The sequence below is a fragment of the Patella vulgata genome, chromosome 6 (genome assembly GCF_932274485.2).
Source record: "Patella vulgata chromosome 6, xgPatVulg1.2, whole genome shotgun sequence".
Taxonomy (NCBI): Eukaryota; Metazoa; Mollusca; class Gastropoda; family Patellidae; genus Patella; species Patella vulgata.
Genome location: NC_065884.2, coordinates 27,098,219 through 27,125,952, shown reverse-complemented (window position 1 = coordinate 27,125,952; position 27,734 = coordinate 27,098,219). Strand labels below are relative to the sequence as shown.

The window sequence follows — 27,734 nt, the reverse complement described above, 5'->3', positions numbered from 1 at the left end:
ATAGTGTATGCCCGTCCTGTCTTCATTAGCTCAGTCAGAGCAGAACAGTAGGATGTTAAACTCTATTTCATTTCATTCATTTCTTTACAGTGTGCCGACTCATGGTCTACATTAACTCTTTAGCTAGAACATGCCAGTGACACCAGCTTCTATTTTTTTATTTTTCAGCTGGCAAGTTGGTACTATCAAAAATTGACGTGATTACATATCATAAAACTCCGAATTTTGAAATTTAAATAAACTTTGTTAGGATTTTGCCAACAGTAATACCTTTAGGCATCTAATATCAATATTTTATGGTTAATAGCTACTTTCCTGAAGAATGATTAACCAAATTTTCCAAGACAATATTCTATCCAGATGAGTAAAATTAGTGTAAATGTGCTGTTCGATGAAAAAAACTAGCAATTTAATCCATATCAGTTGAAGTTAATCCTTCATGAAATCACATAACCCATGAATGATTTATAATACATAACTTTTGTACAGGAAATATACATAGCGTCTGCTGAATAACCAAATCACATTTCATCTGTACTCCAACTAAACTAATGGCATTTTATTGTTTTTCCTTAGATTTCATTGTTTGTATTTGTTGTAATAAGTCTTGCATCCTATATTTCATAATAGGTTGTCCTTTACTTGTTTTTAATTTAAACTTATTGTGTTTTTCATTCTTTCTTTCATGATATTTTCTTAGTGCTTCTTCTCTGGCTTCTTTCTCTTTTAAGGCTGCCTGTAAAATAAAATGATAGATGCACATGTAAATCAAACTCTTTAAGCTTTTAGACATTGATATAATCATGATAAACAGCTAGATAAGATCCAAATCTGGGAGATTCAGCTGATGCCAAAACACATTCAATATTATTTCTCAGTTAAAGAATTATGAATGCAAGTTGAGTCTAGTTTAAAGTTATATTCAATTAAACCTCTAAGGGGCATTATATATTAAAGATACATTATGGGAGATTAGATAACAAGTTGGCAGTTTTCGCTATAATAGTTAAAAACTAGATAATGTAAAGACAATTTGCTGAAAATTTCATTCAAATTGATCCACTATGAACCAAGAACGAAGCGGTTGAAACTTCCGTCTAGCCTCGATCATCATTACTAAAGTCAGTACGATAAACAGCATAGTCTCTATTATCCATTTAATCGTTAAATCGTGAAGGAAAGTTATGCAGTAAATTGGCTCATAATCCACTAAAGATCGCAGCCTAGCATAACCATCTAGGGTTGATTATGGTCTGGATAGGTTAATAAATGTCTAATAATTTAGATAACATTTCAGGCCTAAAGAAAGACCTGCAATAGACAGATTTAGCTCTTGCATAATGTATGTTTAATATAGCTGGTTGATCATCCATCCAAGCACAGACTGACTTATTTGTTTTCGGATGATGCGCAGTCAAATATTATTGTACAATTTTATTTCACCAACTGTTCGATAATTCAGCAGTAAAATGGACAAAATCCATTAAAAATTATTTGGAAAAAATACAACATTTTTCGCTCTTTACCTTAGATTTACACAAAACTGCTAGGGAACATGCAAATAGGAGCCTTTCAATGCATATTTTGGTCAATAAAAAATGACATCACAACCAACTAATTCAAAGAATGATATTTTCTCAGAAAAGTAGTATGTGAATATAGTATTGGATTTACTCTATACCTCTTTCTTCCTGATTTCTTCTTCTTTATTCTTTTGAAATTCTTCTTTAGCTTTGGAAAATCGGTTCAACTTGTCTCTTAAAAAGAAATTAATAAATGAAAATATTATGACAACAGTACTACAATGATTTCTAATCATAAACTGTAATCTTAAAAAAAAAATAAAAATCATTATTTTATCCTTGACCAAATCAAATTCTTCTTCTATTAGTGCTAAACGTCCGCTTCCACTGATAGTGATATCGCAGACAAGTTGTCTTTTTTATTATGCTTAGCGCACATGCAGGGGTCTTTCCTGTGGGAGAAAACCGGAGTACCCAGAGTAAACACACGAGGTTGCGAAGGCGCCCCCATCTCCAAGCCACATACACACACACCAGATATCAAAACCACAACCACAAGCCAGAGTTGACCGGCCAACTAGAGCACTCTAGACCACTAGGCAATTCCAACCTCTAACCAAATCAACAACTGAAGAATCTTTATATGCACACCCATTGAAATGGGGTCCTACATGTACATTGTCATAACCCCTATCCGTATGTCTGTCATTTACAATTTCTAGTGGATGTTCTGTAGAGGCTAAAGTTTATATAATGTTATTACATTCATAAGACGATTTCTTATAATTACTTTTATAGTCATGCCCCTAGATCACTTACCGGTACTTCAAATTTATACACACTGTCTACATTCATGAGACAAAGAAGTCTATTTATTTTCAACATTTTCTGATGATTAATTTCAGAGATACATGTATGACCTTTGGTCACTTTCAAAAATCTTGCAGATTATCTGGGGGTTACAGTTATCATACTCTTGACTTTAAAATTTATGCAAGGCATCTATGTTCAAGGTACAAAGATGGGAAGCGTACTGATTTTCAACAATTTTTGATAATACAAACAGCTAAAGTTATCATCTGATTACAGTAGAGGTGGGAACAAGTCACGGGATCCTGAGTCTGAGTCGAGTCCCTGACTTTAGTACCAAGTCGAGACCTAAGTCACTGACTTTAATACCGAGTCATGCCCTAAGTCTTCACAAATCCAAAGTCCTGTTCATGTCACCAGTTCATCAAACGAGTCCGCAATACATGTCTCCTCACCATGACGAATCTTTATCTCTTTCAAGTCGCATGTTGTCACAACTACCAAGTCAAGCCTCGATATATATTTCAATTCGAGTCTTTGATGTAGACTCAAGTTCCCACCTCTGGATTACAGTTACATGTTTTATTTATGTTAGCACTATGGGAAGAAGCCTATCAAAAGAATAAAACTACATTCATAGACTAGGCCTACTAAGATGAATTCCCCCCTGGGGCATATGTTTCCATGCCTGGCAAACTTTCTTATACATAAACCTGTCCAGTATATTTCAGAGATTCTTTAAGTTTAACTTTGTCTTTTGAACAATGGTTTATTGCTTAAAGCAATTTGATTTACGCACAATTCAAAGTGATGTTCTCACACAATGTATGTAATTATTTATTGAGCTTACATTTTGTCACGCTTTAACTTGACCTGTTTGTCAGAAAAAGTTTCTTCATCAGATGTGATATCTTTACTTCCTTGTGGTGTTTCTTCGCTTTGTTTTTTTTTATCCTGTTTTTTCATAAGTTTAAAATATCCTCTCTTGATTTTCTGTTTTCTAAGGTCAGCAAAACCTTGTCCTGTAAGTAATAAATATACCTTTGTTGCTTCTTGTTCTTTAGGCTACAATTTACACTTATTTTTTCATCTTATATACTCTTCAAAAAAAGTAGGGGATATTCAGAACCAATACAAAACTGCGGAAATGCAGTGCTGTTTTTATTAGAGGTAACCAGTGTATGTTAATAACAGGCCAGTTGCCTACACATGAACATAAATAGTTCATATGGGCGGCTTATCTGACGGCCCCATTTCACTCGCAAAGAGATACACTGTCAAAAGTGAAAATGGACGTTTTTGATTTTTGTCTTAATAATGAGTAATTGCTCCACCAATCCTCAGACATTCAGCAATTCGTCATGGCATGCTCCTAATCAACCCTCCAATCACGATTTCGGGCAATCTGACCCACTCCTCTTGCAGTGCCACGGACAATTCTTGCAATGTTGTCGGTTGACGTTGACTTCGACGAACACGTCTCTCGATCAAATTAAACGTAACACACTAAAGCAAAGATATGCTAAACAGTAAATCTTATGCAAGAATCGATAGAAAAGCAAACATGGATAGGATAAACCTGTAAACGGCAGTTTTCATCAACCCTTCCTTGAAGTGTAAAATTTGAAAATTAACCCCTTCCACGTGTATGGCGCTATTGTGTGTCGCACATGCAGCTCAGTGGTTAAGTTGGGGCGATAAGTTCTTCATCTGTGAACATACTCTCAAAGCATGTCAAGTGTCCATGACTATTTATCATATCGCAACCTGCATAGGTACTTGCATTTCAATATCCCCTACTTTTATTAAAGAGTAGGCCTATATATAGGCCATGGACCTTATAATAAGGTCCATTGTTTAATAGAAGTACTTAATTATTAATAGTAAGTGCTGAAGGATCGCACTACACGCAAAACAAAGAACTACACAGTAAATGCTAAATTATTTTGGATAAAATATAAATGAAATGAAATGAAATGAAATGAAATGAAATGGAGTTTAACGTCCTACTATTCTGCTCCTAACCTGGGCTAATGAAGACGGGCATACGCCATACAGTGTGCTATGAGGGAAATTTTGCCCGGACAGCGGCACTGCGGCCTACTCTTATATCGAATTCCAACTGCCAAGGGATCTTTTACGTGCATTCCAATGTACACACGGGACCTCGGTTTTTCGTCTCATCCGAAGGACTAGACAGCTATCCTTGTCAGGCCCTCCGTCCTGCATCACTGACAAGGGGGAACCACGCCGGAAAATCTGGATGAACTTTCTCGGCCAATGCAGGGATCGAACACCCGACCTCCAGGCTAGCGAGCTAGCGTCTTACCCACTTAGCCACGTGATCCCCAAAAAAAAATATAAATGAATTCTCCAGGCTTGTTTTTGATTGAATGCATTGAGAAATGTTTTTAATAATAATAAATAGTGAATATTATCTTTTATTATAACACCACTAACCCTCAGATTTGTTGCCGATGTGTTTCTTGTAAAGACGTGATTTATCATACGGTTTGGCCCTATTCGCACCATATTTCTGTATTTTTTCGGACATAATATTTTTTTTTTTTTTGGATAGTAATAATAATTTAAAAATTATAATGAAATTGCTCCTCAAATAATTGCAAACATCATGCCGAAAGTTAAATTTCAGTTCGAGATGGTAACAGTAACACAATTGAGCTGAAGTCAGCGGACGTTACGTTCAACGGACGTTTTATGACCTTGACCCTCATCGTCGAAAGTGCGGTTAACACATAGAGTTACATATAACTCTATGGGTTAACAATAACACAATGTTTAGCAGTTGAAGTGAGCGGACGGAATGAATAACAAACGTCAACCTGACGACACACAATAATTGGCACGAAATGAAACAGTCTTTATCATCCATTTCTGTAGCGCCATAGATAATTTTCTGAAAATCAGTGGAATATACCGCATATCAGGTTGAATTATTACCGGTATATACTGATCTCCCTTTTCTAACGATTTTCATTTACTAAACATAAATGTTTTATCTGAACCAACCAATACATTACATGGCACCATAGAATATTCCTGAAAGTCCTCGAAATAGTCTGAAATCCGTCCCGATAAAGCACTTCCACCCCATCCCCCGCCCCCTTTTGTCAATTGTGATTTACCAAACGCCCTCTACTATTTCCTTGAGCCACCTAATAATTGGCATGGAATGAACGAGTGTTTATCCCTCTTTCAGGTGACACCTTAGATTATTCCTTATAGACCTCGACTTAGTCTGAAATCGGTCCCCGAAAAGCACTACTCGAACCGCGTCTTTATTTTTTCAATTCTGTTTTACCAAACGTCCGCTGCTATTTTATTTCCTTGAACCACCCAATACATGGCATGGAATGAAAGCGTGTTTATCCCTCTTTCATGTGGCACCATAGATTATTTCTGAAAGCCCTCGACTTAGTCTCAAATCCGTCCCCGAAAAGCAATACCCCCACCCCGTTTCTTTTTTTCAAATCTATCCCAGGAAAACTGCACCCCTTTCTTTTATGTCAATAACCATACCAAACGTCCGCTGTTTCATATTCTTGAGCTACTCAATACTTGGCATGGAATGGAAGATTGTTTATCCTTCTTTCATGTTGGAACATAGTTTATTCTTTAACATCCTCGATATAGATTGAAATACGTCCGAAAAGCTCCCACCCACCCCCTACCTACACTATTTCATTTTCTTGAGCCACTCAATACTTGGCATAGAATGAAAGAGTGGTTATCTCTCTACAATGTGGCACCATAGATTGTTCTTGAAAGTCCTCATCATAATCTGAAATCCGCCCCAGGAATAAGTACTCTTTCAATCCATGTCATGTATTGGTGGCTCAACGAAATAAAATAGCAGCGGACGTTTGGTAAAACGGAATTGAAAAAATAAAGACGGGGTGGGGTAGTGCTTTTCGGGGACCGATTTCAGACTAAGTCGAGGTCTTTAAGGAATAATCTAGGGTGCCACCTGAAAGAGGGATAAACACTCGTTCATTCCATGCCATGTATTGGGTGGCTCAAGGAAATAAAATAGCAGCGGACGTTTGGTAAATCACAATTGCCAAAAAAGCGTGATGGGGGGGGGGGGGAGGAGGAATAGTGCTTTTTCGGGACGTATTTCATACTATTTCAAGGACTTTCAGAAATATTCTATGGTGCCATGTAATGCATTGCTTGGCTGAGGAAAAAAAAGAAACATTTATGTTTGGTAAATGAAAATCGATAGAAAAAGGAGATCAGTATATTCCGTTGTTTTGCGGTTTATACCGGTAATTAATTCAACCTGTTTTGTGGTATATTCAAGTGACTTTCAGAAATTATTTATGGTGCTACAGAAGTGGGGGATAAAGACTGTTTTATTTCATGCCAATTATTGTGTATCTTCAATGGTTTAAATAGTAGTGCGGGCGTTTGTTAACGTCTAAACATTGTGTTTTGTTAACCGCAGCTTTCGACGATGAGGGTCAAGGTCATAAAACGTCCGTTGAACGTAGTGTCCGCTGACTTCAGCTCAATAGTAACACGTGCATTTATTTGTTTACAACGCAAGGGGCTATTCTATTGGTCTCTCCAAATTCTGGAATTTATACCGTAAGGGGAAGACTGAAATCGTCCATTTAGATCGGCGGGTTTCTAGATACAACGCGAGAGCCGCCGTTAAGCCAGAGCGACGAAAAAGTCGCCGATTTTTTCGGCGACTTTTTCGTCGCGTGGCTTAACGGCGACTCTCGTGTTGTGAAAGTCGCGGGTCGCCGTTAAGCTAGTACGACGAAAAAGTCGCCGATCGGCACCTTTTCGTCGCGCTGGCTTAACGGCGACTCTCGCGTTGTATCTAGAAACCCGCCGATCTAAATGGACGATTTCAGCCACCACAGATATCCAATATTTAAGACAAAATAAACATTTTACCATTGGTGCACGAATCGTGTACCATAATGCGTTCCGGTGCTATTTGATTTGCAACATATTCTTATCTGGAGGAGAGCATGCGCAATAAATATTATCGGCGTAGACAGGAATAACCAGATTCTAGGTCATTTCGGGTTAACATAAGGGACTTTAGCAGTGTGGGGGGGGGGGGGCGAGGGGGGGGGGAGAGGAAAAGTTTACGAAGCTTCAAGGAGTCCCAAGTTATTAAACAAATCTGTAGTACAGTTGCATTCTATAGGTATGATACACGATATTTCAGGAGTCATTGAAAAAACTGGCATAGGATTTTATCAAAAATAAATGAAGAGTTGGTTTTTAGCTACCGATAGGCCAGGCCTATACCGAACTAAAAGCACGGACCTACCCGAGAGAGGCCACATGTATAAACGTTGATTTTATTAAATATATATATATATATATATATATATATATATATATATATATATATATATATATATATATATAATGTTTTTTTTTTATGTTATTAATGGAATATTTTGAGGCTGAACTTGTGATATTGGCGTATTATGATATTTCCATATGAACATTATAAAAATTTGAAGGAGGGAATACGACTTTAACGTACCTGTAATAATTTATGAAAAAAGCGGAAAGTTCGGGATCGGGTTAGAATGCGACTTGTTGGAATTTTGAAGATTATCACGCCCTTTTGGGCGCCTAACCAATCTCACTCGGCATTATGGGTGCCCCGCCCCATTGGTCAAGTCGCGGGCGCCCAACCAATCTTAGAAGGCATTATGCATTACGTGCGGCCCCACAATTATATATTGTCATTATGTCATGTCACCAATCATGTCATTATGGGTGCCCCTCGGGATAAGGCACCCCACAGATCAAACCGTTTTGGGCGCCCCATCAATCAAGTTGTGGTGTTAATCGTGTGAGTCATTATATTAGTTGCCTCACCATTTAAGGGGCGCCTCATATATAACATGATTGGCGAGGCGCCCATAAAACCAAGTGAGATTGGTTGGGCGCCCCGCCAATCTGGTCGTGGGTGCCCAACCAATGCCACTCGCTTTTATGTGGCGCCCATACTGAGATGGGCACGTTGGTCGCCGGCTTCGTGGGCCTGCTATGGAATATTAAATAGGCCTATACTTTGCTGTGTTTCTTTTATTAAATATAATTTACAGTACAGTAGGGCTAGTATAACAATTACAGATAACTGCACTTTAATGCAACGCCATAAGGTCCATGTATTATAAGGTTCATGGTAGACCTACTAAACGTGTGAAGAACCAGCTTCGTTCGACTGTCGGACAAGAGAAGTTATGTGACTTATCGCTATTGACAATTGAGTCAGACTTGACCAGAGGCATAGACTTAGAAGGCATCATTGCTAAATTCGCAAATTTCAAATCTAGTAAAAAAGCTATGTTAATGTAGCCCTTATACCTAGCTACAATATTGTGGCGCTAAACTGTGGCTGGAGTAAGACGGAAGACATTGGGACAGTAGTGGAACCATTTCTACCCTAATTCTGTCACCTACATGTATCTAATGTAAACTAATGCAATACATGCAATGTATAATGAGCATAATGACTGTTATTCTTTTTGATAATTTGTATTTGATGGATGGATGCCTTGGTATAGGCACCATAAAATATTTTCGCGTAGGCCCTATCTACGGAATATACCTACCTACTCTTGTCGGCTGAAATATACATGTCTGTACATATGGATTCATTGTTGGAGACTACCCAAAAAATAGCTTTAAATAGAAGAATGAATAAGAAGAGTAGGCCCTACATATGTCAAAATATCGCTCGAAAAATGTAATGGGTTGGCAAAATATAGGCCTACCTTTTGCCAACCACATGTAAAAACTGATCGGCTATACTGTTCTGTAAAGCTATATGCAATAAAAATTATAATCCAAAATTATACTGATTTTAAATATACATTATGCAGGAGCTAAATCTGCCTATTGCAAGTCTTTATTTAGGCTACAGGTGTTATAGAAATTATTAATTAAACCTTTATTTACATGACAAGCTCAAAATCAATTCTGTAGGCCAGCGGATGGCTTGGGTACAGCTTGGATTTAAACAGTCGTCCATTTAGAATTAAATCAAGAATTGGCCGACCAAGCTAACGTTTACCATTAGTCACTGCCGGAAACTGATGATGAAAGGCCTACCAAGCGAGGGTATCATAGCCATTGACAATGTTACTTGATAAGCGAGAATATCGTCTGTCAATTAAACGATTGGCAATTCTCGTAGACGGCGCGGACACAGTTGATGCCTATTTCTAGCCCAAACTTCCAACAGTGACAACTCTGTTCAGAATAAAGTAATTTGACTGAAATGTTTAATATTTTCTTTTTTATCGTCTATTTTTGAATTATTATAGCAAGAATGACCACCTCTTTATTAAACTCTTAACTAATGTATCTTTAAACATTTTAAATTATGGTATTGTTAATCTCTTGCAAACAATAAGCTTATCAAATTGAATCTCTAAAAGGGTTATCAGTCAAAAAACGCTTTCAGTATTTACAAATATAATATGATGAATTGGAAATTTCTCAATATTCGGCATCCACTGCAGACGATAAAGGATATAGTTACCGTAAGTCAGTGTCACCTATTAATTACACTGAAATTTGTTCATGGGCTTCTTTATAATCCGACTGGAAATCTACGTGGACATTTCTAATAGCTCCAAGACTGATTACCTATCATTGTCTGATGGAGATTGGGGAGCATGCATTGCTTAAAAGAAATGTTCCATAGAGTGGCCGTGACGTCACCACTAGTTTCTAGATTATCCGGTCTTATAGACAAAGTCTAAGGGAGGTAACTAGTCCTAAAACAAGATGTTGACACCCATTTCAAAAATCCATTTGATTGCATTGCCAGTTCAATATCCAACACTCTTTATTTTATTATTTTTTTTGTAAAATATATATATTTTTAAAAAATTAATCCTAATTCGTTGTCACGATTGAAGACTAGGGGGTTCTGGACCGAGACATCATAAAAACTTATAATTAAATAATATACTATCCGAAAGGCTTAAATGAATGTGTACTTCAAACTAAAACTATTTGGTGACAATGGTGAACAGATTATCAACCTTTGTCTAATTTGAAAAATAAAAACAACGAATATATTTAAATTTCCATTTTAGTCAAACAAACTTTTCGGGTTATTTAAACGATCTTAATTTTGCAAAATTAGGGTCTGGATATTCGTGAAAAAAGCACTTGCTGGTGACGTATACTGATCTATAAATAAACCACTAGTGACGTAGTACTTGGGGCATTGTCTGGAAAGGTAAATTTAGAAGAGAGCTATTCTTTTTAATTTGATATATCATTGTTGTCGGATATTGGGAAGAAAAGTTTGATAGGAGGTTGTTCACTAGTGTCTAGAGATTGGTTTAACATATTTTGACGCTTTCAAACGTCCAATATAGCCCCTTTATTGGTCATGTTTTCTGGTAAAATTTGTCAACACAAAAATGTCGGATTTGCAAGTAGTACCATGGCTTCCGTTATTTTGACCTACTTTTATAACCGAATAACTGCGTATTATTCAATCACGTCGCGTTTCCATCTTTATGGCGTAACTTGAGGTTTACTTAAAGATACATTATGGGAGATTAGATAAAGAGCTGGCAGTTCTCACTATAATAATTAAAAACTAGATAGATCTAATGACAATGTAATTATTGTAAAGGGAATTTGCTGAAAATTTCAGTAAAATTAATCCACTCTGATCCGAGATTTTAGCGATTGAATTTTTGGCCTAGCCGCGATCATCATTACTAAAGTCTGTATGATAAAAAAAACATTGTCTCGATTATCCATTTCAAGATTAAATTAAGAATGGCAGTCGAACAGCAAATCGGAACCTAATCCAATAAACATTGCAGGCTAGCGATGACATCGAGAGTTGATTATGGTCTGGATAAGTTTATTGATGTCTAATTAATAATTATTGTAAAGGGAATTTGCTGAAAATTTCAGTAAAATTAATCCACTCTGATCCGAGATTTTAGCGATTGAATTTTTGGCCTAGCCGCGATTATCATTACTAAAGTCTGTATGATAAAAAAACATTGTCTTGATTATCCATTTCAAGATTAAATTAAGAATGGCAGTCGAACAGCAAATCGGAACCTAATCCAATAAACATTGCAGGCTAGCGATGACATCGAGAGTTGATTATGGTCTGGATAAGTTTATTGATGTCTAATTAATAATTTAGATATCATTTCAGGCCAAAAGAAGATCTGCAATAGGCAGATATAGCTCTTGCATAATCTATGTTTAATGATTAGACATGATATCAGAAAATGGTCTGGAAGAAACCATAATTGTATTGTTAGCACTAGATCTACTACATGTAGTACTAGATGTTAGAAAAACTACTAGCCTACTAGGCCTACTAATATTACAGACTGTACTACTACTACTATTTTCATAATTATAAATTATGACTAAAAGGAACCAGAACTGTTGACACATTTCAATGTAAAACTACAGTGATCTTAGACTCAGTATGAGAATTAAATTCAGTGCTTGTGTCTGAGCTCACGCCTTTTCATATGTTGCAAATTTGCATTATAAAATTTAGTTGTGGGTATTTATTCTGCCCCGTGAGTCAATAACTATAACTGGAAATTTTGAAATGAAGTACCAGACCGAATATATCATGTTTTCCTGAAAAAGTTAAAAAAAAAAAAAAGACTGCTGGTATGTTCGTTTGGTTCGTGTGTCCTAACTATTGGTTATCGCTATTGGTCTGTGTGCATTTTGATTTATTTTTCTAAATTTATCACCATTAATAGAAATGGATATGAAATTGGTCACACTATTTAAATTTTTTTGAATTTTGTGCCATTACTCTGAAAGTTAATTTTGCAATTGCAAAGGAAATGGCTTAATTCACTAACAATACTTTTTTCAATATGTTCATTAAGGCCTTCATTGCAATTTTACTATTCCTTGTACAGTATGTTTCCCAAATACATAGATTGAAGCCAAATATTCCATCAATATTTGTTATGAAAAGCAAATTCAGTACACGTACCTGGTACATGTCTTGATCTGTAAAAAAATAATAATATAGATTAGGCCTAGTTTGTGAAATCAACTTTCTTATAATGTCAATAAGACAACGTCTTGTGGTTTGGTGATCTTATATCTTTGATGTCTGTTGATTATTTGTATACCAGTACTTTATGTTTTGTCTCCTGATTTTTAGTGTGTACTGTTGATTTGTAAGTTTGGGTAAATAATGACACACGCTTTTACTTCTGTGGTTTGAGATGAACTTGCCAGTAGCTGAATTAGTGATATTTTATATTGAACAAACAATGCTTGATGGGTTATTGTGTCTTGAAACAAAGCATATTAAAATATGTATGCATTGCCATTGGTATCTTAACTATCTTGATGCTGTATTTTGGAAATATTTGTTACAAATTGGAGGTAAAATGTGACTACCAGTAGTAATCACTAAATTGTCAGTTCTCTCTGATTTTATTAATGATATTTGGAATAGTTTGGTACGAAAAGACTGCCACAAATTTGAAATTAGTTACACAAATATAGTGTGATTATGTAGTGTTTTAGACTCCAATTCATGTTCATGATGCCATTTTGAGGTCCTTTGCTTAATACACACACAATGAACTTATAAAATTATTACTCTTGGGTACATGTACTTGACATATGAAATCTTTCATTACATTGAAAATTTATATAAACATACTTATCTTGATCGCATTGCATAATTTATTTCCAAGGCCTATATTTGGTCTTATTCATCGGTTGATTCCAATCAAGTTACTTTTCTGCAAGTTTTTGTTAACTCTCATTTGTCCTAAAGTACACATAGTCTAATTGAAAACCTTGTATCAATATTGTAAAGTAATCACAACAGTTTCTACAAGTACAGTGATTCTCTTGTCATTTTCATGTGTGTATAATTGTGATCAAATTACAAAGTAGAAAAGGGACAATAGGGCGGGACTGGGTGATTGGGAAGTTCTTAATATTAAATAATTGGACAAATAAAGTTGGACGGGGGTGGGGGTTGTAGCTGACTTGAAGATTAGAAGAAATTTAAATGGCTTCACCAAATTAAAAAGTTTGAAATACTAATGGTGGAGCCAAGCAGAACATGAAAGTTCTTAGTCGTAAGTATAACACTTTGTTTACACATATCCTCAAAGATCCTTTCCATGTACAATCTGTCGGATTTGATGGTATATTTGGAATAAAAAACATTCCATCTAACTTATCTGTTAATCAAAAGTTTGCCTCAAATCTCTTTGTCGTTACTCGCTGTCCTTTACAATGTATCATAAATATCAAAGCCCAAGTAAATTCTTGGATTAGACTCAGCCAACTTCTTTTTCGGTTGTTTAATCACAAAATCTGACAGTGTTTTGACAACCACTAGCAATTTGATCAACAAAACCAAGTGCCCCTTTTTACATCATCTAGTATTTTTCTAGAATAACTACCCTATGACTATTTTCTTGGGAATGCATATTTAAAGGAAATTTAGAGTAGAAAATTTGAAAAAAAAATTCTTATTTTATCTTTCCTTACATTTTTTATATACATGTATTTTCTCCATTGTATTTTTCATTATATTTCTACAATTTCAGGAAAGGTGTTACAATTGAGGGGTTGATTGAAATACTAGTTTCTGGAGTCCAGATTGGTCCTTAGTGAGATGAAAGATCTGTTACTCACATCTTATTTTCCATCTTTTTATTGGACACTTATTAAAAAAAAGCAAAAACTTTACATTCAAATATAGACTTGAATGGGTTCACACAGTGAATAATATCTTGCATTTCCAGGACAAGTGGCTTTGTGTGTAACATCAACCTATTTAATTTCTGAAAATCATTCCAAATTCTGATCAAAATTAGTATATACTGCTGTGTTAATAAGATCTCCTTATCCAGAAAGTCACCCACACTCTCATCCAGATTAGTTAGCTCTTATATACATTATGAGAGACATCAATTAAATGTTTATGTCATGTCCCAAACATCAATTTTCGCAAGTTAAAGTACAGTAACTATAATCTGTTCCAAGAACATTATTAAGAATTGTTTACAACTCCAGTTCAAAGAATTCAAAAGCCACAAGCTAGTTCAAAGTCATCAAAAAAAGAAGAAATTGAAACCCCCATTAGAAAGAGACGAATACCAGTTAGTTAATGCACCAACCGCCTGTTAACAAGATACAGTAGGAAACAAGTGGGGTATTTGAATTGCCCGACTTTACGCCAAGAAGCTTAGAAGATAAGAGACGAATACCAATAGAATGTCTTTATATGGAGATGATTGTTATTTTTATTACTACTCAAGCTGTAACAAGGTTGGTACTTTAAATATTCATTTTACCATTTTGGTTTATTACATAATTTTAATGTCTCCCTTTAAACACAATGTGATCAGTAATTTCGCTTTTGGCCTCAACGGGAACCAGTTGAATTCTGCAGGAAATCTTCATATCCAAAGACAGTTTGATGATGTGACGTTAACATGGGCATAGAAGCTTGGGATATATTACATGTATGCATTACTTTTATGTAGAGACTATTAATCCAGCCAGTTATGTAAACCAACAAGCAATTAAATATTTAGTTAGTAATTAGAAGAAATAGTTATCAGCATGTATGATTACGATGACTGGAACTTGATTGATATTTAGAATACAATTGAGTAAATTGTGTGTGCATAACCCAAATTATTAGAATTTTTGGTGTATGTTTTTTTTTATTTTTAGGGTACCATGTGCCCATATCGACATGTCCCTGAAGCAAGAGGAAATGAAACATCCTGTTCACTGTGGAAAGCTGGACATTGTGCCAGACCCTCTTGTAGATTTAGGCATATGGAAATAAGTGTAAGTTAAGAGGTTAATTTTTATAAACCCACATTGAAATATGGTCATATTGTTATCCACCCTTCCTTCTATTGGTCATCCACAATTGCTTGTCGGTGCTCCAATTCTCTTGAGTCTCAAATTGTACATAGTGTATAGGTTACAAAGACATGGAAGCTAATTGATTTTCACCATTTCCAATTATAATTGTCAGATATACAGTAGTTTCTGTTGCCTGCCAACTTATTATATAGAGACTAAATAGTGTTATTGATTAATTGACCAGATGGGATCAGCTGTGTAATTTATGGATGCCCTCATTTGAGCTTGAGGTCAAATACATGCAGTTAGTTCTATAAAATATTGATTTCAAATCTGCTTTCTATGGGTATTAAGGTTATTTAATGAGTTAAATTAAAATCTACTGACAATCTTATAAATTATTGATTAATTTTAGGGATTTTGCCACAATGTTAGAATATTGCAGAGATACCAATATTAGGGCCTTTTTATAAAAAATATTCTGCTAGTTGAATCCATATATTTCAAATGATAAATGAAATATTTCCTTGATGTTACATTCATTCTGGCAAAACAAAGCATACAGTTATGTTCCTTCGTGTTTTACACTGTAACCTGGGTATTATTTAATCTAGTGTATTTAGCACTAATTTCTTTCACATTCATTCAATATCAAATCTCTGTCTAATAATTCGTAAAAATTGTTTAAAATAACCAAAAATCAGCTAAATTATACTTGTGTCCAGTTAAAAGCTGACCATTCAATTTTGATAATGAGTGTCCAACTTACAAGTGTTTAATTTCTTGATCACTGTTAAAAAACAAACAGCCCAATAAATTATTGATGTATAAACAAAGAATTGATGTTAAACAAATGTGAGAGAAATTAGTACTAAATACACAAGATTAAATGATACCCAGGTTACAGTGTTAGTATGCAAACATCTACATGTATATCCTGTTTACTGATAATATTTATACAGAATACTTTTGTAATGATTGATGTAATTACTTTGACAGGTTGATAGATCAAACATACCTTGTTATTGGGAGTCCCAGCCTACTGGATGTGCTAAACCCCACTGCCCCTTCAAACATTATTCAGAAAAAGTGGAAACTGACCCCATAGAAGGTAAATCTATTATTATAACTTAGATATTAATTTTCAGACTTGATATCAAATGTAACTTGAAATACTATTAATCAGCCAATGGGAAGTCATTGTTTTTTTGTTTTTGATTTGTCAAAAGATTATGAAACTAAAATACTTATCACTAACATCACATTTCATGGCTCTACATTTATCTCAATATCTATTTATTTATGCTGTTATAAAAATTCTCTTACGGAATTACTAATTGTCATTTTAAACATCTGATCTGTATTACTGTACAGTATATTATTATTGGGGCATTGAATTCCTAGCACTGTCTTCCTGTTGTTATTCTTAGTGTTTAATGTCTGCTTCCACTGAGGGGTTGTCTTATTTTCATTTCCTTGTGGGAGGAAACCAGAGTACCTGGAGTAAATCCACGAGGTGGAGAAGGCGCCCCTATCTCCAAGCTACAGATGCTCACACCAGAGATCGAAACCACGGCCACAAGTCAGAGGTGACTGGCCAGCTAGAGCTTGATCACGACACTCTAGACCACTAAACCATCACAATACCCTCGTCTTTCGGGATAGTTACATGCATTATATATAGCTGCAATATTACTTTAGCCTAAGCAATCATACATTGAAGTCAAATTCTGTATTGCCTAAACTATGTTTTGTCTTTTGTTATTATTTTTGCATGTGTTCCTACAATTTATCATATCTATTAAAAGATTTACTTTAGTAACAAATCTTGTTTCTTTTTGCAGAGCGTTGTGTGATTGCTCCAGTAAATAAATCTATTATTAAGAATTTAGAGAGGTCCACACCCAGTCCTACTAATCAGTATAGTAGATCTAGTCCTAAAATAGAACCAGTTGTTGTTAATCCTTCATCAGATGGTAAGATATTTCATTAGTTTGTGCCCTTCACTTTTAAGAATAATATCTGACAAAAGAAAACTGGTTAATCTCTTGATTTTGAGGAAATTAGAAAAGATAGAACATTGGACTCAAAAATCCATTAATGGTTAATTAAATGAATTTTGACACCAGAAGAATGACTATGTAGTATCAAAGAATTATATCAGTCCAATACAATTTAATATGAATAGTTTGTAATCAAGTGATCATGTTATTGTAGATTCTGATGAAGGATCTCCGTTAAAGAAACAAGCTGGACAGAACAAAACATTAACAGAAGTAACTGTTTCTAGACCAAAAATTATTAGTTTTAAAAAGAATATAGCAGGTATTTAATTTCAGCTACCTACAGCTACAATGATAATGATGTGATGTGTCTAAAGTATCATCCAATTTGACACTAAAACTATAAATAAATAATGTATTGGTAGATTCGGATGTAGTTAATTGCATATATGCATAGTTTTATTCGTAAGGATTATATCAAACCAACATTCTTATTGTGCTCCATGCTGCCAAAAAGCCTTAAAACTATTGATAGTTATAATATTTTAGTGATTCGTTATTTGATAGATGTATAGATAAAATTACATGCTTAGCTATTTGTTGGCCAATACAAGCCACTGTTGACAAGTATTAATTAATATTTCTAGAGATTTTCATTTGACTACATGGTCACCTGAACGTTGCTGTTGTCCCCCTTAATTCCTTTACTTTTCGAACAGTGTAGGCTACACATTTAAGAATGCTTGATGGTAAATGAAACTAACTGTTTAATAGTTAGTGCAGGAGGACTGCACTACATGCAAACAAAACCAGAAAGACAAACCTGGGGACTAACAAACAACAAATATCAGATCAAGTGAATGTTTGTATCGAAATGACAGTATTTTGCTAATGAGATTTACATGTATACTCCACATGGGGGGGGGGGGGGCATAATGGTTAAAAGCATGCACATTAGATCACAAGGTCTGTCATTAAGTCAAGTGATGTGGTTTTGATTCCCAGTAGGGTCGCATGTCCAACCTCGTGGGTTTACTCCGGGTCCTCAAGTGTCAAGTTAAAGACCACTACGCTCAAGCGAATTATTAAAATAAAAAAAAAAACATGTTAGTCCCGATATGACCTAGTTTGTGTAGAGTGGACTTTGAACTCTCTCTCTCTCTCTATACTCCACAAGATATCTCATGGATGACCCTAAAATTATATGTCAGTTTGTTTTATTTTAGACACAAATAGTGCCCCACCTATCGAGGTCAAGACTTTAGAAGAGTTGCGAAGAGAAAAAGAAATGTTACAGATAATAAATGAGAGCCTTGGTAAGCTTTCAAGCATTCAATTTATCCATTGTAAATTTTATCATAAATCTTTTCTCAGCTCTCTCCATCCATCCATACATGGAAGAGATGGCACTAACTTTTCCACATGGATGGATTGTGTAAAGGTTGTATCTGGTTTCAATATATCATGAGTATTATTTTGACAGAAATATTCATCAAAAAATTTTTTTTTATTAAAGAAAAACCATTGGAAGATGATTTGGAACCTTATAAAGTAGTACAGAGATCTATAAGCCCTATTAGAAAGATAGTTCTGGAAACACCCGAAAAACCACAGAAAGGTAATAATCCTGTTTCTATTTATTTTAATACTAAAAAATATAATAATGTTTATCCTCGACAGTTACACAGGAAACTCATGTTTATTGAATAACTTGGAAAATGGGTGTGGGTTATTGCCCTTGATCACTTTAAACCGTCTTGTAGATTATGAAAATGTATTTTGATTGATTTGAAATTAATACAGTGATGATACCTATTAATTTTCATAATAAGTGTTAGATTCTTGAAGAACTAGAATCAATCAAATTTGTTTTATTTTTGTTAACCCTTGTGCAGACATGTCACACGAAAAACGTTGTCGGCAAAAAAGGGTAATCAAAGACCCCAGACATGAATTGGTTTTTGGATGCATAATTATATTCAAATACGATCAAACTACAGCTTCATATAAAGGCTGAATAATAATCAGGTATTTGAGGTATTAACAGTGAAGATATGAATTATCAGGTATTTTTGACCCCATAAAAATCTGTAAATAACTTAATTGTCATTTCCATGTGGAATCGTCTTTTGATTGGATTGTTAGAGAACCTAGATTTGTTTTCAGATCTAGATTACTAGAATGACCAATGCAATATCATCAGTTTAGTAAGAAAGATTCCAAATACAAAGCTAGCACTGAGAGCAGAACAGATTCGACACTTGTAACCAGCAAAATGTTTAAAGGAAAGGGGAGGGGGGCACTAGATCTCTTAAGTAATAGTCTTAGTTTCTTGTCAAATGGTGAATATTGCAAAACTGCGTCACTTTCATTTTATTTGCAGCATTATACTCAACGTTTAGTAGCTGACAATGTATAAAATTCCTTCTAGACAATTATGAACCAGTTATTCACAAATGTTAAATGGGGTGAGGTCGCAAAATGCCCCTTGTAAATGCACAAGGGTTAATTAGTTATTATTGTCTTTTTAATTTTCCCATTTCATACAAAACAATAGTTAATTTGAGATAACCCTTTTGAACTGCTCCGACGATTTAGCTGCTGTTGGCGTATGTTTTGCTGTCTGGATTTCTATCTTTGTCATTTCACACATTGTGGTCCGACTAGAAAATGTCTAATGGTTCTAATTTACACCAAGAATGAAGGAAAAAGATAAATAATTGAAATCATAGAAGATTATATTAAATAAAAACATTATTTTGGTATAGTTATCACCTGTTTGTATTTTCAGAGCCAGTTTTGCCAACAAGAATTAAGATTGTATCAAATGTAGACAATGGTAAACCAACGCCCACTGTGAAAGGTAGTTATATTTATTATATATTGTCATATTTTACTTGAAAAAGCATGCAGTTCATAGGAAAAAGATGGCCAATTAAAGGTAGTGATTTAAGGACCATTGGTATACCATAACAAACTGAACAGAATCTTTTTGCAGGTATTTTGTATGGAGGAAAGATGATGTTTTTCTTACCTTCGTTTTTAAGATAAAACTGATCTGGCATGTTTAGTAAAAATGATGACAGTATAATCATGTTTAGTGTGTTTTTGTGGGTGTGTGGGTGTGTTTTGTAGGCATCAGTACAGGACAATAATCTGGGGGTACATTGTTTTTAGGTAATGTTAAGAGTAGACTGAGTCGTAAACTAGGCGTGGAGAACAAAGATTCAGCAACTCCATCTCTTCAAGAAAAACCTAGACCAATTACATCTAGGCTGGGTCTGTCTGCCTCATCAACAACAAAAGGTATAGATTCTTATATAGCTTTAATGAATTTTGAAAAATGTATGTCATTTGTTAAAACCTAGAGACTCTCATCAGTTTATAGTGCAGTATTTTAAAGTAACATACTCAATTAAAGGGGCATTATGGGAGATTGGATAAACTACTATGATAGTTAAGAAATAGGTAATGGTGGATAGAATATGCTGAAAATTTCAGTCAAATTGCTCCACTCTGAACCGAGATATTAGTGATTGAATTTTGGGTCTAGCCTCAATCATCATTACTAAAGTTGTACAGACTTGATTATCCATTTTGACATTAAATCATCCATCACAAAATATCTTCAAATCCAATAAATATATCGTAGGCTAATGGCATTGAGAGTTGATTATGGTCTGGATAAGTTAATTAATGTCTAATTAATAATTTAGAAACATTTAGAAAGACATGAATTAGGCAGATTTAGCTCTTGCATAATGTATGTTTAAACTTGAAACCTGAGAATTTGATTAAATTTGTAATCAAATATAGCCTTTATAAATCTCAGATTTCATGTAAATATAGCAGTTTTCTTCTACTACAAACACTGATCTTTACTGCTAAATACCACACAGACATGAACAACCGTAAAAACATTATTTTTTATTTCATTCTTGTTTTGTCATTCTTATTATATTGTGTAGTCATTTTTATTCTAGAGTTATATTCTTGTGTTGTCATTCTTAGAAAATAAAGACGATGTCACAGAAATAAAGATTAAAAGTCTTGATGAGATAAGAAAAGCTAAATCCAATAAAGAAGCACAACCATCTCAGAAAAAAGGTAACATTTTTGTTTTCATAGAAGGGCTAGATATAAAGCATTTATCAAATATTTATGAATTGATATCCTAGCTATCTAATAATATAGGTTCATATTTTATATTTAAAACAGAGTATAGTGGCATTGAATATTTATATATTCATCATTTTAATAACAAACGGATATTTATAATCCATTATTTTATTGCTTCAGGTATACGAAGAATTACCCTAGTTAATGAAGAATCAGTTAAACAATCAAAAACAGTTAAGACCACTGGTCTGACTGAAATTAGAAAGAAGAGAACTTTAGGTGCTTTAAAAACACAGAATGAATCAGGTAAATTACATTAGGAAATGATGATGTCTAGGATTTACCACCAAAAATAAAATATTATTGGTAATTCATAGATATGTGCGATCTTGGTTGTCGGCAAGATTTGATATTCTGTCATGACATTAATTTCTGATTATTTGAGTGATTGACATAGCTGTTTACAGAACAAATAGTTTATTAAGTTCTATATTTTATCTACAGAACAAACAGATCAAGATAATGTAAATAAATCACCTGTAGTGCAACAAGAAAACAAAAAGAAGAGATTGATTCATCTTGATAAACAAAAATCCGCCAAGCAAGAACGTGCAATATATGTTCCTCCTGGCATGAAAACAAGTGGTAAGTGATTGTTTGTCAAATTTATCATTAGTTCACATATTGTTAAATAAATATAATCCAATCGCATTAAAGAGGCATTATCACTTTTCTCAGTTAAATGAAAGTAATTTTGAAGAATATGATATTTAAAATAACGTTATTCTTCTCTGATTATTGAAAATCCAATCTCGGCCTACTTAGAGAAAGCTATATGATATAATGGTATAGGCAAATCACATCATATCAAAAATGATCTTTTTAACAACCTTTGTCTTCATTAGCTCAGTGTTACATTAAACCCCATTTCATTCCATTTCTTTTAACAAGCTGTGAGGACTTTCATTTTAATATGCATTTCTGTAAATGGTTTTGCCAAACCTTTGCTTTTTTTATTATTAAAAATTGCAAGAAACCGCTTAAAAAATTAAGGTAAATTTGCCTTTTTAATATGGACACTCTACTTTTGGTCCCACTAGAGTTTAAATATTTTTTCCGATTTAAAAAACGTTTGAATATATCACCGTTACACCCTAATGACAGTTGTGTTTGAATTTCGTGGAAGTCAGACCCAAACTGCCGGACAAATGGCTCCTCCTTGTAAGCAAATAGTGTAAAAGTATGTAATATCAAGGTTGTGGACCCTCTAGACGTCACAATTTTTATCTGATTTTGATGAAACTTGAAATTATGTTTATATCCCAAATATCTCAGTCCCTTTCGACATTCGTGCATTTCAGACCATAACTTTCTGGATTGTGGTCCCTGATTGTACGAAAAATTGCTTCTTTTTCTTAGCTTGTTCTCTATCCATCTCTTGCTAAATGTGGGTGTATATTGCCTGGCAACCGCTGGTTTGAACTATTATTGCAAGAACGACCAGCTCTTTATCTAAATCTTACACAATGCATCTCAAACTGCCATTAATAATTGCTTGAGTCAAGGAATCAACTACAATATTTGATATTCTCTGATCCTAATAATGGTCTTTTGATAATGTTTACTGTAACAGTGGTTACAATTGAACACAATCTGATCAGTAAGAGAGTAAGACTGGGCAGTAAACATTTGTTTTGAAGTAAACTTTCTATTTATGAATATATAGAAAAATATTCTCTGTAAATTTGTATTAATTAAATTATTAACTTTTTATTTTGACAGAAACCAGTGTTTCGCCAACAAAGAGATCTCGGCTTTCTTCAAGTCCTGAATCTGAAAAATCACCTGTAAGTGTTTATCTTTTGATTTACACTGTGAAATGTTACCACTTATTATCGATTGAATCTATAAAAAATATTATAAGGAAATTTGTAAAATAAACCATTGTAATAACTTTATTTTTCTCTGAATTTTAGGAGAAATCAAAAGTTCGAGTTAAAACCTTTGCTGAATTAATGGCTGAGAAACGTAAGAAGAAGGAAGAAGAGGAGAAGATGGAAGTGAAGATACAGAAAAACATTCCTAAAAAATCAACACGTACTAACTTTACCCCGATTGTGTTTGATTTAAATCAAAAAGGTATGTTATTATGGTGTCATGAGTTCTGTTGCCATTCATAATTATTGATTTAAGTGTGCCTTGTGGTTTTGTTCATCCAGCAGAATGTTATGAAAACTGTTTTTTTTTTTTTTTTAAATCTGTTTTTGAAAATTGTATTGGGTATTAGCAAGCATTAAAAAAAAAGTAAGTGTAAACTAAGTGCTGAGCTAAGAAAGGCAGGAATATGTCCCCTACTGGTCATACCAATATTTGACAAAGATTTTGTTTTTGTATTTTATTATCATTTAAAGAACATGGTAGTCTACATTGTCATTACTACCATTGTTATGTAATAAACAAAATCTTGATATCCATTTTTAATTTATATCATTAACTTCCAATCGTATTTAAATCTGTTAAAATCAAAACCATCCGAAGTTCTAGAGAGTGGGTATGGCATGTAAATAAATGTCTAATTAATGATTTATATAACATTTGAGGTCAAACGAAATTTATATAACATTTGAGGTCAAACGAAAGATCTGCATTAGGCAGATTTAGCTCTTACATAATGCATCTTTAATGTACATTTCAATGTTATGATTGGCTTGCATTCATTTATCATTTGGTATTATTTAAGTTTATAGTTCCCTTTCAATGATTATTTATCTGTTTATATCCAACTTGAAGCAGTTGATCTACTTCACCCCTTTCAACTGAAGACTGACATCTGGAAATTAGTGGAAATATCACATGCGCTGTGATCAATGTCCCAGCTACTTCCACTACTTACTTTATGTGATTGTTTTTTTGACTGGTGAATATTTCACTTTGTGTGGGCTGCAATTTTGGTATCAAATGTAAACTGGCTCTATATATTTATAGTATCATGGGTATACCCCATATTAATTCCCCTATTCACGTGATAAACATTGTTTTTTTCTGACCATGTGACAAACCCGAATTTATCCGTATTTAGCCACATGACAACATGATATCAAAATGAAGATCTATGTATTTAGCAGTGAAAATAAATGTTTATTGATTTTAACAACGAAAGAAAATGTCCCATACACAGAATAAATTTAAATTCAAGTTAATTCTTATCGGCTTTGGCAAATAAAAATGTTGGTGTTAAATTAATAGAAAAGAATTGATCAATTGGAATAATTTTGTGATCTGAGAGAGATTTTGTGAATGAATATCTCTTTGTTTATCCTTGAACTTAATCAATGATTAAATTTATTTTATAGAAAGAATGGCGACCCCAAAAGTTGTTGCTGCAAGCCTACCATTCAGACACAAGAAATCAGCTTTTGTCACACCATTACCCACCAAATCTGAAAACGATTCTGAATCACTACCTGCAAAAGATATCAAAACTCAAATTGTTCGTCCAGTCGTTTCAACTGGCACATCCTCTCATTATATCAAAGATGTGGCCATAGTTTCACCATCGTCTGGGTCAAATAATTCGCATAATAATACAGAATCTACACATCAATCTCCAAGCAAACAAAAATCTAAAGAAACATTAGTTGACTCAAACCATTTGAAAAAAGAAACCAGCATTCCATCAGTTGTACAGTCTAAGGAATTACATAACAAAGGGACTGGAATCAAACCAATTATTGTTTCTGCTTCAAATATCAACACAACTGTAAATGTTTCAAATGTTAGAACTGAAAAAGTAACCTCAAGTGTAAATGTTCCAGATGTTAAAACTGAGAAAGTAACATCAAGTGTAAATGTTCCAGATGTTAAAACTGAGAAAGTAACATCAAGTGTAAATGTTCCAGATGTTAAAACTGAGAAAGTAACATCAAGTGTAATTGTTCCAAATGTTAAAGCTAAAAAAGTAACATCAAGTGTAAATGTTCCAAATGTTAAAGCTAAAAAAGTAACATCAAGTGTAAATGTTCCAAATGTTAAAGCTAAAAAAGTAACATCAAGTGTAAATGTTAAAACTGAGAAAGTAAATGTAGACTCAAGTGTTAATCAAAGTAGTGAGGCAGTCCCAATACCCTTGGCTGTTAAAAGAAAATCTACAAGTGTCGGATCAGACAGGTTAGTATAGTTAAGATCTCATCCATTTAGTTTAAAGATTTGCTTTCTAATAGGGGGATCACGGTGGCTAAGTGGGTAAGGCGCTGGCTCGCTAGCCTGGAGGTCGGGTGTTCGATCCCTGCATTGGCCGAGAAAGTTCATCTAGATTTTCTGGTGTGGTTCTCCCTTGTCAGTGATGCAGGACGGAGGGCCTGATAAGGACAGTTGTCTAGTTGTTCGGATAGGACGAAAAACCGAAGGTCCCGTGTACACATTGACGTGCACGTAAAATATCCCTTGACAGTTGGAATTCGATATAAGAGTAGGCCGTAGTGCCGCTGTCTGGGCAAAATTTCCCTCATAGCACACTGTATGGCGTATGCCCGTCTTCATTAGCCCAGTTCGGAGCAGAACAGTAGGACGTTAAACCCCATTTCATTTCATTTTATTTTCAATTCTGCTTTCTAATATTTGCTGAATTCAAAATGAGACATACAAAACAACACAGAAAGCTTATTAATTATTAGCTTGGCGGAATCAGGTGGTTCAACATTAAAAATTGTTATCTTCCCAGTCTGATGTTTTTATCTTTTCTTATTTATTATTTCAGTGATAAAAAGAAATTACGACAATCTTTCAACATGTCTGAAGAAGAAGATCTATTATTTGGAGATGATGACAAAAACTTTACGCTGTCGTCTGACGATGACGATATTTTAGGAGATATAGATGCTTTGTTAGCCTAACTAATTTCAGATGTTCATAATAAGAATAATTATTTTATGCGTTTTCAAGCTTGTGTACACTGTTTGAATATATTTTGAAAATAACCCTTACAAGTAAAGTGCAATTTTATCATGTCGCTCGTCTTGATTGTATAAACTTTAGATGTATAAATTACAATATGAAAGTGCTAATTGATGATAAGAATAAATGAGTAAAATTGTTACATATATTGAAATATTTCATCGTTTCAAGTTACACAGTGATTTGTATTAAGAGATCTCAGTTTCATTTATAATCATACAAAACAATGTCAGGTTATAAACTTTGTAGTAAGAAAATCATGAGTGGTAGGGTTTATGCCCAGTTAGATTTTTTACTATAAATAACAATAATAATTATATTATGGATTGCGTAAATACAGTAACAAACATTTGTACTGAGATAAAAAACCCAAAAACATTTATATCTGTATATTTTTCTGTATATTATTGATTTCCTTGTAATATATATATGTAAAATATGTCATCCATACTTCCCTTAGCAGAGTGTATATCACTGATTTTTTTTATTTTTGATTTTGAATGTTAATGAAAACGGTAATTAAAGCCCTTTTACGATGTGATAGGGTTAACTTCAAATATTGATTTACCGGTTTTAAAGCTAGCATATAAAACTTGTTCATAATAAGTTTTACAATTGTAAAAAAGTACAATACTATAGATTACAATGTGAAAATTATGACCAAGTTATTGTGAGAAATTAGATGTTCTTGTATTAAAAAAATTAATAGTGCATTTATTGTCTTGTTTTTGATATAACAAAAGGGGTAACTTCAAATATTGATTTACCTTAGGGACTTTAAGTTAGTTTATCATACATGTTTTAAAGTTTTTAAAAGAATTATGAATTCAATAGCAACTTGCTATATATTTTATTTGTTTAAAGTCAGTCATAGATTTATGTTTTGCGCAAGGAACTGTCATAGTGCAGTGTACATTTATTTATCAGCTTTGTATCAAAGCTTATCAAAAATTCTGATTTAAATGTTTGATTTTGTCCGTGCATTGAAACAGTCAAAAGATCAGCCTATCACCATAAAGTATTGAATGTAAATTATACTGTATGCATTGTTAAATTTTTGTTTTGTTTAATCCTCAGAGACAAGGAGGATAATAAAATTTATTATTTCAGTTTGTTTAATCAGACTTTCTCTTTGAATATGTGATGTAAAATTGGATGGGTGGGTTGTGTTGGAAAAATGATTCTTTCATAGGCCACTTGTGTAGACAAGGTAACCTTGTTTCCAGTGATATTGATAAACCAGATTTTGCCTGCCAAAAGTCTGCTTGATGTGATTCTAATTGGGACTGCATCATCATTCTAAACCAAGTTTGGTTAAATCCAACAGATTCAACTTCACTTTAGACTGAAATTTTATATATTTCTCAAATAAAGTTGATTGATCATCTTCAATAATTTCTATAAAGTTAAATTAAAAAGATGTATTGAATTATCCCCATCCACC

General features: G+C 33.8%; 2 protein-coding genes across 4 annotated transcripts; one reads left to right on the top strand and one right to left on the bottom strand.

The window, feature by feature from the left end:
- Positions 1 to 223: 223 nt before the first annotated feature.
- Positions 224 to 5,047, bottom strand: LOC126823451 (thyroid transcription factor 1-associated protein 26 homolog). The gene is made up of 4 exons (XM_050552316.2): positions 4,794 to 5,047; positions 3,184 to 3,355; positions 1,682 to 1,757; positions 224 to 736 (listed from the first exon to the last, which is right to left on the bottom strand). The coding sequence occupies exons 1-4, from the start codon at positions 4,885 to 4,887 to the stop codon at positions 560 to 562; spliced, it is 519 nt and encodes a 172-aa protein (XP_050408273.1). The 5' UTR covers positions 4,888 to 5,047; the 3' UTR covers positions 224 to 559.
- Positions 5,048 to 10,571: 5,524 nt separating this feature from the next.
- On the top strand, positions 10,572 to 27,409 carry LOC126823432 (zinc finger CCCH domain-containing protein 11A). Of its 3 annotated transcripts, none has more exons than XM_050552274.2 (17): positions 10,572 to 13,462; positions 13,940 to 14,663; positions 15,075 to 15,194; positions 16,215 to 16,326; positions 17,060 to 17,191; positions 17,433 to 17,540; positions 18,445 to 18,534; positions 18,735 to 18,836; positions 20,010 to 20,081; positions 20,396 to 20,524; positions 21,230 to 21,325; positions 21,518 to 21,643; positions 21,842 to 21,982; positions 23,120 to 23,184; positions 23,314 to 23,476; positions 24,691 to 25,504; positions 26,094 to 27,409. In XM_050552274.2, the coding sequence occupies exons 2-17, from the start codon at positions 14,610 to 14,612 to the stop codon at positions 26,227 to 26,229; spliced, it is 2,460 nt and encodes an 819-aa protein (XP_050408231.2). In that variant the 5' UTR covers positions 10,572 to 13,462; positions 13,940 to 14,609; the 3' UTR covers positions 26,230 to 27,409. The 3 variants fall into 3 exon arrangements, with proteins under 3 accessions (XP_050408231.2, XP_050408234.1, XP_050408233.2); XM_050552277.2 differs by having other exon boundaries at positions 21,202 to 21,325; XM_050552276.2 differs by lacking the exon at positions 17,433 to 17,540.
- Positions 27,410 to 27,734: the final 325 nt, after the last annotated feature.